The 18307-nt window shown below is 41.1% G+C and overlaps 1 protein-coding gene across 1 annotated transcript in view; it reads right to left on the bottom strand.

Annotated features, from left to right (window-relative positions):
* Window positions 1-4598: 4598 nt before the first annotated feature.
* Window positions 4599-18307, bottom strand: part of LOC117521882 (kidney mitochondrial carrier protein 1-like) — a 47275-nt gene continuing 33566 nt past the window's right edge. The window contains exons 5-9 of the mRNA XM_034183228.1: window positions 14095-14190; window positions 13857-13981; window positions 6891-7014; window positions 6573-6653; window positions 4599-4812 (exon numbers count right to left, since the gene is read on the bottom strand). Of these exons, the coding sequence (XP_034039119.1) occupies window positions 4771-4812; window positions 6573-6653; window positions 6891-7014; window positions 13857-13981; window positions 14095-14190 (468 nt within the window). The 3' untranslated portion in view covers window positions 4599-4770. The remainder of the gene's footprint in view (window positions 4813-6572; window positions 6654-6890; window positions 7015-13856; window positions 13982-14094; window positions 14191-18307) is intronic.

Genomic DNA, 18307 nt, shown 5'->3' on the forward strand with positions numbered 1-18307 from the left:
CCTTGACATGGGTGTTTCAACAAGACAATGACCCCAAGCACACTAGTAAACGAGCAAAATCTTGGTTCCAAACCAACAAAATTAATGTTTTGGAGTGGCCTGCCCAATTCCCGGACCTAAATCCAATTGAGAACTTGTGGGGGTGACATCACAAAAGCTTTTCTGAAGCAAAACCAAGAAATGTGAATGAATTGTGGAATGTTGTTAAAGAATCTTGGAGTGGAGTAACAGCTGAAAGTTGCCACAAGTTGGTTGACTCCATGCCTCGCAGATGTGAAGAAATCATGAAAAACTGTGGTTATACAACTAAATATTAGTTTAGTGATTCATAGGATTGCTAAAAAAGCAGCTTGAACATAATAGTTTTGAGTTTGTAGCGTCAACAGCAGATGCTACTATTATTGTGAACACCCCCTTTTCTACTTTCTTTTACTAAGAGCCCAATTTCATAGCCTTAAGAGTGTGCATATCATGAATGCTTGGTCTTGATGGATTTGTGAGAATCTACTGGTACCTTGTTTCCCATGTAACAATAAGAAATATACTCAAAACCTGTATTAATTTTTAGTCACATAGCACTATTATTATGAACACTACTGTATTTGATCACCTACCAACCAGCAAGAATTCTGTCTCTCACAGACCTGTTAATTTTTCTTTAAGAAGCCCTCTTATTCTCTTTATTATCCTCTTATTACTCTTTACCTGTATTAATTGCACCTGTTTGAACTCATTACCTGTATAAAAGACACCTGTTCACACACTCAATCACACTCCAACCTGTCCACCATGGCCAAGACCAAAGAGCTGTCTAAGGACACCAGGGACAAAACTGTAGACCTGCACAAGGCTGGGATGGACTACAGGACAACAGGCAAGCAGCTTGATAGAAGACAACAACTGTTATGATTATTTATTAGAAAGTGGAAGAAACACAAGATGACTGTCAATCTCCCTCAGTCTGGGGCTCCATGCAAGAGCTCACCTCATGGGGTAAGGATGATTCTGAGAAAGCTCAGAACTACATGGGAGGACCTGGTCAATAACCTGAAGACCCCTGCTCAAGCCAGCACATGTCCAGGCCTGTTTGATTCAGAAGAGGCATTGGAGAAGGTCATGTGGTCAGATGAGACCAAAATAGAGCTTTTTGGAATCAACTCCACTTGCTGTGTTTGGAGGATGAGAACAACCTCAAGAACACCATCCCAACCATGATGCATAGGGGTGGAAACATCACTGGAGGGGTCATGTATCACGAGGTTTTGGCAACCAACCTCCTTCCCTCAGTAAGAGCACTGAAGATGGGTCATGGCTGGGTCGTCCAACATGACAATGACCCCAAACACAGCCAGGGCAACTAAGGAGAGGCTCCTTATGCAAGCAGCTTGGTGAGAAAACAACTGTTGGAGTAATTATTAGAAAATGGAAGAAACACACGATAACTGTCAATCTTCCTCAGTCTGGGGCTCCATGCAAGATCTCACTTTGTGGGGTAAGGATGATTCTGAGAAAGCACAGAACTACACGGGAGGACCTGGTCAATGACCTGAAGACAGCCGGGACCACAGTCACAAAGATTACATTAGTAACACATGATGCTGTCATGGTTTAAAATCTTGCAAAGCAGCAAGGTCCCCCTGCTCAAGCCAGCACATGTCCAGGCCCATTTGAAGGTCACCAGTGACCATCTGGATGATCCAGAGGAGGCATGGGAGAAGGTCATGTGGTCAGATGAGCCCAAAATAGAGCTTTTTGGAATCAACTCCACTCTCTGTTTTTGGAGGATGAGAACAACCCCAAGAACACCGTCCCAACTGTGAAGCATGGGGGTGGAAACATCATTTTTGGGAGTGTTTTTCTGCAGAGGGGACAGGACGACTGCACCGTATTGAAGGGAGGATGCTGGAGTGGATCCTGGATCCTAGAGTGGCCTGGCCAGTCTCCAGACCTGCAACCAATAGGAAATCTTTGGAGGGAGCTGAAACTCGAAACCTTAAAGATCTGGAGAAAATCTGTATGGAGGAGTGGACCAAAATCCCTGCTGCAGTGTGCAAACTTGGTCAAGAACTACAGGAAACATCTGACCTCTGTAAATGCAAAGGTTTCTGTACCAAATATTAAGGTCTGTTTTTCTGTTGGATCAAATACTTATTTCATGCAACAAAATGCAAATTCATTATTTAAAAAAAATCATACAATGTGATTTTATGATTTTTTTTTTCTTTCTGTCTCTCACAGTTGAAGTGTACCTACGATGAAAATTACAGACCTCTCTATTCTTTGTAGGTGGAAAATCTTGCACAATCAACAGTGGATCAAATACTTATTTGCCTCACTGTATATCTAAAAAGGCAGTATTTACATTCACAGACAGAAGTATAGGACGGTGAGGATCCCGACCAGAGATAGATCATTTTTTGGGGACACAAATGACCATTTTAATCCACTGAAATCCAGGATGGGCACAACCTTTTCACCAAGTTCATTCATGACATTCATTTATGACATTCATATGTCATACAACCATTTCAAAAAGGTTGACCTTTCCTGGCTCCGCCTTCTTTTCAATGTGTTTAGTTCTATTTAAACTCGTATCCAATCTTCTCACTAGGTTTGATCAATACTGTTTCTATAATGCGTGAAAAACGCTAATAATCCACACTCCTTCCTTGGTGGACGAGTATTCTCACAAGTAAGCATGTGGCGTTCATATGAAGTGGATAGTGTGTAGAGTGGTGTAGTGTGTCAGTGCTAAAGTTTTTACAGACGACCACGGTGCCTAACTGCACTGCAAACCCAATTTACTGTATCATGTACAACATGGACATGTTAGGCCTCTATCCTCACCTCAGTTATATTTGTATCATGCCCATACACCCACTGTTTACATAAATATTCTTTTTTACAATAAGCCAAAGTATTCTGAAATCTTACTGTGAATATCCTCCATAGACGGTCCAAAATAACATTTTCACCTGTTTACATTTATTTCTCAATTAAGAAATAGAGAAAAAACTAGCAAATCTTAGGCAGGCCGTGTCAAACACTGATTGTCCCCTGCTCTCTGACCTTCAGGCCTCATGTAATTTTAGCACAGTCAGCCAGTGTCTCTGTAAGGCAAACAGTAATGGTGGTTTCTAAACTGGAAACCACCATTAGGTGTACAAGTCTGAGAGCTCTACCTGTTTTTAAAGGCAGCTTCTTGGCTGAAAAAGAAAAAAGTTGGCTTCTAAACATTTAACAGCCGTTTCTATTGGCTCAGTTCAGATAAAAGTCACAGTCAGAGTGCTGCAGTTATCCACTGATGAAGCAAGAGAGACTTGTGTTGAATTTCAATCAGCAGCGTCGCTTAAAAATTCAGCCACTGGCATTGCACAAGCCAGTGCATTCCGAATGCTGATCCCAATCCCACATAAATGAGGATAGAACCAGGAAGGACTTCAGGAGTAAATTTTGCCAAACCATATATTCAGTTATAGATTGCCAGAGGCACTGTTGCGGAGATGAAAGTCTATGCTGTGAATGTTGACTGTATTACTGTTCTGTGTGTCGCCATGTTGGAAGTGCCTCTGCCTAGGTCCTAGCCAACTCAACAGGTAAAGAGGTGGAGCATAAGCAAGTCTATACAGGACGAATGAAACTTGAACTCGCCTCCCAATCTCAGAGTTACCAAACAAGCTAAAGCTGCTCGTAATAGTCTGATCTTGGTTCAGATGTTTGGGTCTTAGCACAGAGGTTTAGCGGTGAGCATGGCTGCCTCAAAGTGAGAAGATCCCAGGTTTGCTACCAACCTGGTCCTTTATGTGTGGCATGTGCATGTTCTCTACGTATTTGTGTGGGTTCCCTCAGGGGGCTCCAGCATCCTACCACTTCCAAAAACATGCAGGTTGGGTGCACTGATCACACTAAATCAGTGATTCTCAAATTGGTGCTCAAGGACCACCTCACCGACACATTTTCCATCTCTCCCTACTCTGACACAAGCCAATGAGCTCATTCAAGCGTCTGTTAGTAACTGATCGGTTACACACTTGAATGATATAATCAGGTTGAGGCAGAGAGGCACACACGTAACAGTTGTCTGGAAGAAAAGTAGTACAGTTTTGATACGGTGACACCAAAACAGACATCTCACAGCTCAACGTCTAAGCATTTTCAATTTAAAAACTCACCCTCCCTGAAAAGAAACAGAATGCGGTATAATCAGTGGAAGACAGATGGGCTGTACCCCTGCAGTACAAATAGATAAATTCTTTTAAATTTGACAAAGTTTAGTATATTAAGCCAACTTAAAAGCCTCACTCTGTTGGGCTGCAGCGCACGTATTTCAACAATCTTTTAATGCTACGGTCAGGTTTGTGCCTTTGATACGCACAATCCTACAATCTATTGGAAGGCTTGCATTAAAAAATGACACCACACCGAAATGGATGTGGGTCTGTCACTGTCACACATATGGATTACAGCTCCAACCTTCCAGCAGACTTCATCTGACTTGGTTCAACCCCAGGCTACACCAGAACCTCATGTCCATTATGAAAACCACGTAGCCTGGAGACATTTTAACTTTTGGATGGATTAACAAGTGAAGTTAGGCAGGTTTATGTGTTGCATTTTGCCAAAAGCTTCAAACAGGATTCTGAGAAATTATCAAACCACTGTCCCCTGCCAGTGTTCCATCAAGGATCAAACTGATCCTGACTGGGTCTTCTGTGCTTGTCCTGGAGTGCGAGCTCATACTTGTCTCTTCACTTTTCCTTCTTTTGACCATCAAACATCAATCTTCTTCAGCTGCTCATAAGTGAGGAAGAACTGGATGCACAGTCAAGGGCCAGAGAAAAAAACAAGATACTTTGACTGAGAGGTCAGTCTATAAAACTTTGTGTACTTCAATTCAGTGGTTCCATTTTTGCCACTTCTTTGTACAAAGCTCACTATGTTCAATTACGCATTTCTCCACTCTTCTTTTTGTAATACATGGAACCGAGGACCCCTTGCAGACATCCATCCACACAGATTTTCCAGCCAATAACATACAGTTTGTGTTTTTTAATGACTGATGTGAATGAAGTCCAAGAAAATATTCAGTGACTTAGAAATGTTTGTGTACCAATCCTCTGACTTGCTAAAGAAAACTGGCTGTAAAAGCGATGATTTGTTTAAAAAAAAAAAAACAAAAAAAAAAACTGATTTGTAGTTTGTCCAGTTACCTGCAGGCTCTGAAAATGCAGCAACTGTATATAAAAACAGTAATAATTCCTAAATGATTAATGCAATATCTTTGTTAAACCCCTACAATTACATCTTGATTGTTTCAACTCTATTGCGGTGGTGTAGAAAGGCAAAAATTCAAAAATTGTCACTGTCCCAAGACTATACTCAACTGCATTCCAGTCATTGTATGTAGGTTTTCCCACAAGATTCAATCAAAACCAGTTTGTCTATGTCCTATAGGGTTGCTATGATGTTAATATGAAGTGTCAACTACACCGATCTTCAGTTATCACATAAAAAAAAGGCATGCCTGTTTTACAACATAATGACCTGCATGTAATACTGAGGGGACCAAGAAATATTCAAATATCACCTGAACACTTCTGAGAACCACAAGTATACAACTGTGTGGTGGAAGCAGCTGCCAATCAAAGCAATCCTTTGCTGATCACATGGCCAATATATCGATGCCCCTCTGAGTATTAGCCAATAAATCTATAACATATGGCCGCATCGGTAAACAATTATTGTGAATGCATTTTTAAAATTGTATTTTGAGCTGCATCTCATCAACATGAATGCAGGATGACAGGCAAATGACCTGTTCTACAACCAGCCAGCAGAGAGCGATAGAGGAACGTTGACTTCACTGTTAAGATTTCCTAACATCCATCTCTACTTAAGGCACCTTGACATTTGCACAAATTTGATCCCCACACTGGCACGCTATCTTGCGTGTCAATAAGTAAACTCATCGTAAACTGTGTGTGGCTGCACACTTTCTGGCAGGCATTAATTTTGTGCCACTTGCGTGAAGTAGTCGTGAACACTGCGCAACCTATTCGAAAACACTGTGTGTAAATGTGTGTCACTGCGCGCAGGGCATCTGAACCTGAAATTAGATAATGACGAGAAGTTACATCTATAATTAACATTCTTTACAGATACATTATCTAACGCATAAGAAGGAATGAAAATGTAACTGTTTTACCACCCCATTACTATATAAATACTAGAAATAATTACTCTTGAGACAAGATTCCAAATGTGTTCTCCTTCACACAATGCACACGAGACAAACTGTAGCTGTAGATAATTTATCTGCAATTCTGGGAGCGATGAGAGAATGGTTTCCTCAGCCAAGCTCTGACAGCAAATGCGTCATCGGCTACAAAATGATTATTTTATGTAGCGTGGCGTCGTGTGCGACAAAGCGGGATGCATTGGCAAGGAATTGCGTGGCAGTGCGGAGATCAAATTGCTGGAGGTGTCACGGCGCCTTTACAGTCACAGTTACACTTAGAATGGACAAAACCTTACATAACAGAATTCACAAGCCCAGTTTGGTTAAAGGATACAATGATGTTCCAAGGTCCCAAGCGGAGCCAGTTGGGAAAGAAACCCTTGTAGAGGGCCATGAAGCCCTCCAAGCGCCACGTCTGAAGTGAAAACAAACATGTTAAAAACCCACTTTACTGTATTACACTCTAATAAATTCCCCTAAATACTGACTGTGCAATTCAAGTTCAAACACAGCACCCTCATTTGATCCAGGTGTTTAATTTTTTTATTGTGCGATATTACACATTTACCACAGAGAGAAGAGCATAATGTAGTCAATCCACCACCCCTCTTGTGTTGTATCATCTCTGTCAGACGATGGCGATGTCACTGACCTGCAGCAAACAGTCCAGTGTCCCCTTGTACAAATCGCCTCCTTTTTGGTTCATCAGGCGCGTCCGGACAACATCCACTGGGTTGGAGGCCAAAGCCCCCGCCAGACCACACACAAAGCTGGACCTGGACAAACAACGGTGCGTATGCTGTTAGCAGGTAGAGAGAAAGAAAAGCTGCACTCATTTCTGACGTGATTTTTTTTTTCGCTGCACTGAGGATGTAAACAGTTGACCGAGCCGGTTGCGTGTGTGCGTGCGCGGGGGACAACGGCATGATGTTTTGACTGAACTAACTGACGCTGCCCCCCCCCACACACACACACACAATCCCCTCCCTGTAAGCCGTCTGGTTTCATGAAGATCTGTTCACATGAAATGCCTGGATTGAGGAACTACACAAAGTCTTTTTTTTTTCTTTTTTATGGAAGTCTGAAGTCACCGCACAGCATCACTGGACTACACGTTACAATTTGGACTTTAGCAGCAGTGGAACACCAAAATGTAAGTCCCTTTTCTGTTGTTTATAAATTAATAAAATATCAAATGACAAGGATCTATTTTAGCTGTTATATAAAACAAATAATGAATGTTTTTACATTCTTTCAATGGAACAAATATTTAATATGGTGAAAGCTGGAACATACCATTCAACGAGGCAAAACCGAGTTGAATGGTTTGTTCCAGATATGATATATTCATACCACTGAACTCAAACATTCATTATTTGTATATTGGAATCATTGTAATTGATTCCTGTTAGCTATTTAGAATACTGCTTATGTCAAACACTGTGTGTCATCTTTGTTCCAGAGTAATATATGTAAGACATCTGAAATTCAGTTTGCGTTTATTAAATTCCACGCATCTTAAAGGTAGCAGACACGGATTATCTGGAATTTTGTTTTGGCAAGTTTTCGCACTCTCTACTGCCATCTACTGGCCAGTAGTGTTCATGGCAGTATTCGCCCTAGTACTGAGCATCCAGTAGTTGGCACTGTTCTACTGCCTCTACTGGTGGTTGGCTCTCACTGCGGTATTGTATCACTTCCTGTTCCGGAGCACAGCAGTGTTTTGCTGTATCTGTTAGCTGTTTAATCTGCGCAGTTAGATTGATCTAGTTAACTAGATAATGATTTGTTTCACAGTGTAATCTTCACGTGCCTTAACTAAAGCACTCCCTCTGCTGAATCACCTCTAAATTATTTACACATTATTCACTGTGTGTTTTTAGAAATCCGCTAGCTTAGCGCAGCTACTAGCTCTTAGCCGGTTTAGCATGGCAGCTTCTCCTGTCTCTCCTGCACTTTTCTGCTCTGGGTGTGAAATGTTTAGTTATTCCTCGGCCTCCTTTAGCAGTAATGGTACTTGTAATAAGTGTAGCTTATTCGTAGCTTTGGAGGCCAGGCTGGGCGAATTGGAGACTCGGCTCCGCACCGTGGAAAATTCTACAGCTAGCCAGGCCCCTGTAGTCGGTGCGGACCAAGGTAGCTTAGCCACCGTTAGTTTCCCTCTGGCAGATCCCGAGCAGCCGGGAAAGCAGGCCGACTGGGTGACTGTGTGGAGGAAGCGTAGTTCTAAACAGAAGCCCCGTGTACACCGCCAACCCGTTCACATTTCTAACCGTTTTTCCCCACTCGACGACACACCCGCCAAGGATCAAACTCTGGTTATTGGCGACTGTTTTGAGAAATGTGAAGTTAGCGACACCAGCAACCATAGTCAATTGTCTTCCGGGGGCCAGAGCAGGCGACACTGAAGGAAATTTGAAACTGCTGGCTAAGGCTAAGCGTAAATTTGGTAAGATTGTAATTCACGTCGGCAGTAATGACACCCGGTTACGCCAATCGGAGGTCACTAAAATTAACATTGAATCGGTGTGTAACTTTGCAAAAACAATGTCGGACTCTGTAGTTTTCTCTGGGCCCCTCCCCAATCGGACCGGGAGTGACATGTTTAGCCGCATGTTCTCCTTGAATTGCTGGCTGTCTTGAGTGGTGTCCAAAAAATGAGGTGGGCTTCATGGATAATTGGCAAAGCTTCTGGGGAAAACCTGGTCTTGTTAGGAGAGACGGCATCCATCCCACTTTGGATGGAGCAGCTCTCATTTCTAGAAATCGGGCCAATTTTCTTAAATCCTCCAAACCGTGACTATCCAGGGTTGAGACCAGGAAGCAGAGTTGTAGTCTTACACACCTCTCTGCAGCTTCTCTCCCCCTGCCATCCCCTCATTACCCCATCCCCGTGGAGGCGGTGCCTGCTCCCGGGCCGCCGATGGCCGGCAAAGATCTGTTTAGGCATAAAAATTCAAAAAGAAAAAATAATATAGCACCTTCAACTGCACCACAGACTAAAACAGTTAAATGTGGTCTATTAAACATTAGGTCTCTCTCTTCTAAGTCCCTGTTAGTAAATGATATAATAATTGATCAACATATTGATTTATTCTGCCTTACAGAAACCTAGTTACAGCAGGACGAATATGTTAGTTTAAATGAGTCAACACCCCCGAGTCACACTAACTGCCAGAACGCTCGTAGCACGGGCCGAGGCGGAGGATTAGCAGCAATCTTCCATTCCAGCTTATTAATTACTCAAAAACCCAGACAGAGCTTTAATTCATTTGAAAGCTTGACTCTTAGTCTTGTCCATCCAAATTGGAAGTCCCAAAAACCAGTTTTATTTGTTGTTATCTATCGTCCACCTGGTCGTTACTGTGAGTTTCTCTGTGAATTTTCAGAACTTTTGTCTGACTTAGTGCTTAGCTCAGATAAGATAATTATAGTGGGCGATTTTAACATCCACACAGATGCTGAGAATGACAGCCTCAACACTGCATTTAATCTATTATTAGACTCAGTTGGCTTTGCTCAAAATGTAAATGAGTCCACCCACCACTTTAATCATATCTTAGATCTTGTTCTGACTTATGGTATGGAAATTGAAGACTTAACAGTATTCCCTGAAAACTCCCTTCTGTCTGATCATTTCTTAATAACATTTACATTTACTCTGATGGACTACCCAGCAGTGGGGAATAAGTTTCATTACACTAGAAGTCTTTCAGAAAGCACTGTAACTAGGTTTAAGGATATGATTCCTTCTTTATGTTCTCTAATGCCATATACCAACACAGTGCAGAGTAGCTACCTAAACTCTGTAAGTGAGATAGAGTATCTCGTCAATAGTTTACATCCTCATTGAAGACAACTTTGGATGCTGTAGCTCCTCTGAAAAAGAGAGCTTTAAATCAGAAGTGCCTGACTCCGTGGTATAACTCACAAACTCGCAGCTTAAAGCAGATAACCCGTAAGTTGGAGAGGAAATGGCGTCTCACTAATTTAGAAGATCTTCACTTAGCCTGGAAAAAGAGTCTGTTGCTCTATAAAAAAAGCCCTCCGTAAAGCTAGGACATCTTACTACTCATCACTAATTGAAGAAATAAGAACAACCCCAGGTTTCTTTTCAGCACTGTAGCCAGGCTGACAAAGAGTCAGAGCTCTATTGAGCCGAGTATTCCTTTAACTTTAACTAGTAATGACTTCATGACTTTCTTTGCTAATAAAATTTTAACTATTAGAGAAAAAATTACTCATAACCATCCCAAAGACATATCGTTATCTTTGGCTGCTTTCAGTGATGCCGGTATTTGGTTAGACTCTCTCTCTCTCCGATTGTTCTGAGTTATTTTCATTAGTTACGTCATCCAAACCATCAACATGTCTATTAGACCCCATTCCTACCAGGCTGCTCAAGGAAGCCCTACCATTATTTAATGCTTCAATCTTAAATATGATCAATCTATCTTTATTAGTTGGCTATGTACCACAGGCTTTTAAGGTGGCAGTAATTAAACCATTACTTAAAAAGCCATCACTTGACCCAGCTATCTTAGCTAATTATAGGCCAATCTCCCACCTTCCTTTTCTCTCAAAAATTCTTGAAAGGGTAGTTGTAAAACAGCTAACTGATCATCTGCAGAGGAATGGTCTATTTGAAGAGTTTCAGTCAGGTTTTAGAATTCATCATAGTACAGCAACAGCATTAGTGAAGGTTACAAATGATCTTCTTATGGCCTCAGACAGTGGACTCATCTCTGTGCTTGTTCTGTTAGACCTCAATGCTGGTTTTGATACTGTTGACCATTAACTTTTATTACAGAGATTAGAGCATGCCATAGGTATTAAAGGCACTGCGCTGCTGTGGTTTGAATCATATTTATCTAATAGATTACAATTTGTTCATGTAAATGGGGAATCTTCTTCACAGACTAAGGTTAATTATGGAGTTCCACAAGGTTCTGTGCTAGGACCAATTTTATTCACTTTATACATGCTTCCCTTAGGCAGTATTATTAGACGACATTGCTTAAATTTTCATTGTTACGCAGATGATACCCAGCTTTATCTATCCATGAAGCCAGAGGACACACACCAATTAGCTAAACTGCAGGATTGTCTTACAGACATAAAGACATGGATGACCTCTAATTTCCTGCTTTTAAACTCAGATAAAACTGAAGTTATTGTACTTGGCCCCACAAATTTCAGAGTGATGCTGAAAAACTAATTCATGCATTTATTTCCTCTACGCTGGACTATTGTAATTCATTATTATCAGGTTGTCCTAAAAGTTCCCTGAAAAGCCTTCAGTTAATTCAAAATGCTGCGGCTAGAGTACTGACAGGGACTAGAAGTAGAGAGCATATCTCACCCATATTGGCCTCTCTTCATTGGCTTCCTGTTAATTTTAGAATAGAATTTAAAATTCTTCTTCTTACTTATAAGGTTTTGAATAATCAGGTCCCATCTTATCTTAGGGACCTCATAGTACCATATCACCCCAATAGAGCGCTTCGCTCTCAGACTGCAGGCTTACTTGTAGTTCCTAGGGTTTGTAAGAGTAGAATGGGAGTCAGAGCCTTCAGCTTTCAGGCTCCTCTCCTGTGGAACCAGCTCCCAATTCAGATCAGGGAGACAGACACCCTCTCTACTTTTAAGATTAGGCTTAAAACTTTCCTTTTTGCTAAAGCTTATAGTTAGGGCTGGATCAGGTGACCCTGAACCATCCCTTAGTTATGCTGCTATAGACTTAGACTGCTGGGGGATTCCCATGATGCACTGAGCATTTCTTTCTCCTTTGCTCTGTATGCACCACTCTGCATTTAATCATTAGTGATTGATCTCTGCTCCCCTCCACAGCATGTCTTTTTCCTGGTTCTCTCCCTCAGCCCCAACCAGTCCCAGCAGAAGACTGCCCCTCCCTGAGCCTGGTTCTGCTGGAGGTTTCTTCCTGTTAAAAGGGAGTTTTTCCTTCCCACTCTCGCCAAGTGCTTGCTCACAGGGGGTCGTTTTGACCGTTGGGGTTTTTACGGAATTATTGTATGGCCTTGCCTTACAATATAAAGCGCCTTGGGGCAACTGTTTGTTGTGATTTGGCGCTATATAAATAAAACTGATTGATTGATTCTATTTATTTTGACACCAGTTATATCAGACTGTTATCTAATTACAACCTGGCTTTTTTTTTTTTTGAAAATGCCTTTATTTTTACAAATAAAAAAATGGCATATTTTACAAAAGCACATTTATCTGTAAACACCAACACACGACACACCTCACATTAATGTATTGGTTTACATAGAATGCATGTTAGCGGAGGCACATTTTATCCATAATCCTTTGCCATCTGTCTGTGTTTGTTACAAAACTTCAGATTTAGTGCATTATTCAACATTAAAAGATATGTTATATTTTAACTTTGTACAAATGACAGAATTGACATTAATGGAGTTATGCTATCAGTATAATTTTATTTATAAACCAAACCATAACTCAGCACTGCTTTATTTTCCAAGACCTCCGCCTCACAGCGACGCAGTTATTGAGTAGAGAATTGAGCTTCGCTGCTGCAAATATGGTTTTATACCACTAAAACATTCTTGGAAAGCCTTATTTTAACTAATTTTGGGTGGTTTTAGACACACTGAATGCAAGAATAAACAAAAATTATATTTATGTTGTAATATATGTAAAATCAAAGTTATTTTTTGCATGTTTCTGTCAAAGTCTAAGTTAATAAATTAAGTAACACTGAAAATGTTAAAGCACATTAATATTTAATGGACATAGCATTTACGCTTTCTTCAAAAAAATGACACTAGTAGCTTTTAATCCAGTGAAGCAGGCAGTTTTTCTGTCATCCTGACAGTTTTGGGATTTTTTTTTCAACAATTTGAGTGGGACTGCATTACTTTTTCTTTTTAAACAATATAACACCTAACTGCCTTGTTTGAACAAGAGCTGAATCTGGACTGATTTGTCAAACCTGCTCTTTTAAATGAAAAACTTTGTGAATGAGTTTCACTTTCCTCTTTCACTGATGTTGTGCCACCCCTCCTTTCCACCCCTCCTCCTCCGCTCTCTCCCCTCCACCTCTCTCTGATCACTCACACATGCTGTTTTTCAAATTCTGAGCTTTTTGGAAACACGAAGCCTTTCAACTGTAAAACAAACCAAATTTCTGAATGTATCTTCAGATACGGATACAGAAGGACTTCTGTGTCGGTTTTTCATAGCGGCATTTTTTTCCTTCAATTCAGAAACACTGTTTTCAGCTGCGGCCCTTCACCGCACGCTGCTGTGGCCACAGAACGCGCTGACTCTCTGATGTCTGCTGCTTGCGATTTGATACGAAGAACATGAGAAATATATTTCTTATTACTTTAATTATTGGTTTGATAATACAAAACTGTGACTCTATAAGCTTGAAATACGATCAAACTGGTACATTTTCAGCAACATTTCAGTTAATTTTTCAGAAATTATGTGCTGTGCTGGGTGGCAGAGCCAATTTGAACCCGAAATCTGGGTAGAAATTTGCAGTGCCGGACGGGGCCGCCCACCGTGGCTATAACCCTGGTAGTAATTTCCCACCAATGAAAATCTTGCATAAAATAATCCAACTTACACAAAATGTGTATACACCGTGTCACCCATGTATCCTGAGGAGATTAGATGCTTCTTGGTGATGTCATAAACAGGTAGCTCTACCCCCACCACAATAGCTGCCCGCTGAGCTGTTAAGGAAACACCCTGGCACACACGTGCACATGGACACACAAATATACACAGAAAATAAAATACAGCATTTAGAACAGTGACACAGCATTTTTTTTCCCTTAAAGGAATGTAAAAGGTATTTGTACCTTCCAAAGTCCTCTTGTTCCCTCTTCCTGGTAGATGTTGATGAAGTTGCCCATCATACTGCCCTGAATCACACTTCCCTGAGCCTGCATACGGATCTGGAAAAACAGAAGACACCCAAACCACATTCCAAAAGAATAGTCTCAAACTCTGCTGCAGTTTTCCTGCTCCTTCATGGAGGTCTCTCTTTCTCTCTTACTAAGACACACACACACACACACACACACACACACACACACACACACACACACACACACACACACACACACACAACACACACACACACACCACACACACACACACACACACACACACACACACACACACACACACACACACACACACACACACACACACACACACACACACACACACACACACACCAAGCAACACTGGAGTGTTATCTGCCCCATGCCATAAGGAACGTTAGGGTTAGGGTTAGTTTAAGTGTGTTGAAACAGATTTCCACATTCTAAATTAGTTGAATTAATTACACTGCTACTTCTGTATTCTTAAACTCCTAAGAGTTCAAAGATCAGTCCAAAGCTCTCTTGACACAAGTCACAGGAACAATAACTTTCCAATAACAAACAATAACTTTCATGAGGTCAGTGGTAACATGTACCCATTTGAAAATTTAATGCAGTTCACAATTTGTTCATACTGTTACACCGGTTTAGAATAGGAGTGTTATGCTAGTTATGCTCTGCTACTCATGGTATTCCAACACCAATTGGCTTCTTGGCAGCATGGTGGTTTCATGGTTGCCTCACAGCAAGAAGAGATCCCTTCTCACCTGGTCCTTTCTGCATGGAGTTTGCATGTTCTCCCCATGTTTGTGTAGGTTCCCTCTGGGTGCTCTGGTTTCCTCCCACTTCTAAAGACCGGACTGACTATATGCACGCTGGATTGTTCATATTGCAAGATATGGATGCACAATATGCACTATGCGGTGCATACTGTGCGATAGGGATGAGTAATATACACCACCTGATGTATATTACTCATCCCTATCACACAATATGTACCACCTGAGGGAGCCACATTGCATTTTGGGATGGTGTGGGCAGTTTATGCAGTAAGAAAGTTCAAAATATTGCTAGTTAGGATCAAAAATTTAGCTGTGAAATTTGACTTTATCAGAAGGCTTTTTGAATTTGAACAGGGAAGCACAGAGGCAGCCATACTGCATTTAATATTATACATTAAATTTGTGTAGATGAGGGTGGTGCAAATAGGAGTGTACTAAATCTTAATTTACATGTCAGTGGTGTACATAGCCTTTGCCTCCAAAGACATACAGGATGGGTGACTTGGAACCTACAGTGGATCTGAAAAGTATTCACAGCACTTCATTTTTTCCACATTTTTCTTTATGTTACAACCTTATTCCAAAATGGATGAAATTCATTTTTTTCCTCAAAATTCTACACACAATACCCCATAATGACAATTATTATAAATATGAAAAAAAGGTTGAGATTTTTGCAAATTTGTTAAAAAAAAAAACAAGTAAGAAATCACATGAACATAAGCATTCACAGCCTTTGCCATGAAGCTCAAAATTGAGCTCAGGTGCATCCTGTTTCCACTGATCATCCATGTTTCTACAGCTTAACTGGAGTCCACTTGGGGTAAATTCAGTTGATTGGACATGATTTGTAAAGACACACACCTGTCTACATCTAAGGTCCCACAGTTGACAGTGCATGTCAGAACACAAACCAAGCATGAAGTCAAAGGAATTGGCTGTAGACCTCTGAGACAGGATTGTCAGGGAGGTGACCAAGAACCCAATGGTCACTCTGTCAGAGCTCCAGCATTCCTCTGTGGAGAAAGGAGAACCTTCCAGAAGGACAACCATCTCTGCAGCAATCCATCAATCAGGCCTGTGTAGCAGAGTGACCAGACGGAAGCCACTCATTAGTAAAAGGCACATGGCAGCCTCCTTGGAGTTTGCCAAAAGGCAGCTGAAGGACTCTCAGACCATGAAAAACAAAATTCTCTGGTCTGATGAGACAAAGATTGTACACTCTGATGTGAATGCAAGGCATCATGTTTGGAGGAAACCAGGCACCATCCTTACAGTGAAGCATGGTGGTGGCAGCATCATGCTTTGGGGATGTTTTTCAGTGGCATGAACTGGGAGACTAGTCAGGATTCAGGGAGAGATGAATGCGGCAATGTACAGAGACATTCAGAATGAAAACCTGGGCCAGAGCGCTCTTGACCTCATACTGGGGTGACGGTTCAACTTTTAGCAGGACAATGAACCTAAACACACAGCCAAGATATCAAATGAGTGGCTTCAGGACAACTTCGTGAATGTCTCTGAGTGGCCCAGCCAGAGCCCAGACCTGAATCTGATCGAATATGTCTGGAGAGATCTGAAAATGGCTGTGCACCGACACTCCCCATCCAACCTGACGAAGTTTGAGAGGTGCTGCATAGAGGAATAGGGAAAAACTGCCCCAAGATAGGTGCACCAAGCTTCTGGCATAATATTTAAGAACACCTGGATATCCTTGAATGATGCCACTGGTGCCATCAACAAAGTATTGAGCAAATGGTGTAACTACTTATGTACGTGTGATTTGTTATTTTAGTTAAAAAAACAAAACAAAAAAAAAAACACCTTTTTCTATGTTGTCATTATTGGGTGTTGAGTAGAATTTTTTTTGGGTGGGGGAAATAATAATTTACTCCATTTTGGAATCAGGTTGTAACATAAAATGTGGAAAAAGCATTGTGAATACTTTCTGGATGCACTGTAAGTTGACCACACGTGTGAATGTGCTTGTCTGTATGTGGCCCGGTGACAGACTGACATCTTGTTCAGGTGCACCCTGCCTCACGTTCTATGACAACTCCAGGCCGTCATGATTCTTAATTGGAAAAAGCGGGTGTAGAAAATGAATGAATTGCCTACTTCTTCTATGCTGCACTTTCTGCTTCTGTATGAGGTGCTGCCCCCAGTGGCAAATAAAGGCAGCGACAATCAGTTGCAGGACATAGTAAAACATGAAGAATGTCCCTAGTGTTTAATGAAATATGCATTTGAGAGTAAGCAATATCACTTTTGGGTTATGCTAATTTATCATGAAAATGCATGTCGACATTAAAGAAAGAACTGTATTGGACTGCACTGTACAACACAGATTCGTTCCATACTAAAAAGTATTGTTCCTGAATTGTATCGTAGCCCATGTATTGTTTTTATAAATAAAAAGGCACACCCTTAGGGTGGCAAAGGGGTGAAAAAAATGCCAGAAACTTCCTACAAACTGTGTCATAGATAAACAAACCTTTGTTTTTGTCGTAAGCAGACATGCATACAAACATTTCTACTACAAATTAAAAAAAAAAAAAAAAAAAATGACTGTGTGAACTTTAATTGGTTCTTCATCTGATTTAACGCTGCCTAGTCATACAGGCATTTTAGTTTGCCATTTCCATCCATCCATTTTCCATACCTGTTTACTCCAATTAAGGGTCACAGAGGAGCTGGAGCCTATACCAGCAGTCAGTGGGCAAGAGGCTAGTTCATATTTGCTCAATAAATTTGAATGTTATACATCAAATATACTTACCCCAGTAATAGCAGTACTGGCTCTGGATGTGTTCCATGGGCTCAAATGGAGTAATGTGACTTCAATCATCCTATTGTAGTGTGCAGGACTCTAGAAATGATCTGTGCATGTGACTGAGGACACACGAGGACACAGACCTGTTTTTTTTAGCATAGCTTTTGCTGATGTAAGGTTTGCACACTGCACACAATCTCAGCATATGGAATGCTGTATGCTCACTAATCCAAATATGGAACTGCATTAATACGGTGGCACGTTTATGAAAGGTTAGTGTGAGAGACTTTGGCAAGCATAATGTTCTGAAGTACTTCCTCTCTCTGCAGGCTTCAAGGAATTGTAATACCCATGTCTGACTTGTTTCATTTCATAACAGCTGCTGTTTACAGACTTGCTGTACTGTTGATCAGTAGCTGGCTTCAAGACTTTGTGAAATCTGTGAGCATAATGCAATGTTCTGAACCTACATCTAGAACTACGAGCTGTTCAACTGCACCCTGTGGAAACACCTTGAAGGACATGCTAAGAAGAGGTTTTATGTACACACATGACTGATTCACTCACTGTATCATTTACAGAACACAATGTTAAGTCTTTAGTTTATAAATAATCTACAAGTGGGGTCTTA

Source organism: Thalassophryne amazonica, chromosome 12 (genome assembly GCF_902500255.1).
Source record: "Thalassophryne amazonica chromosome 12, fThaAma1.1, whole genome shotgun sequence".
Lineage (NCBI taxonomy): Eukaryota > Metazoa > Chordata > Actinopteri > Batrachoidiformes > Batrachoididae > Thalassophryne > Thalassophryne amazonica.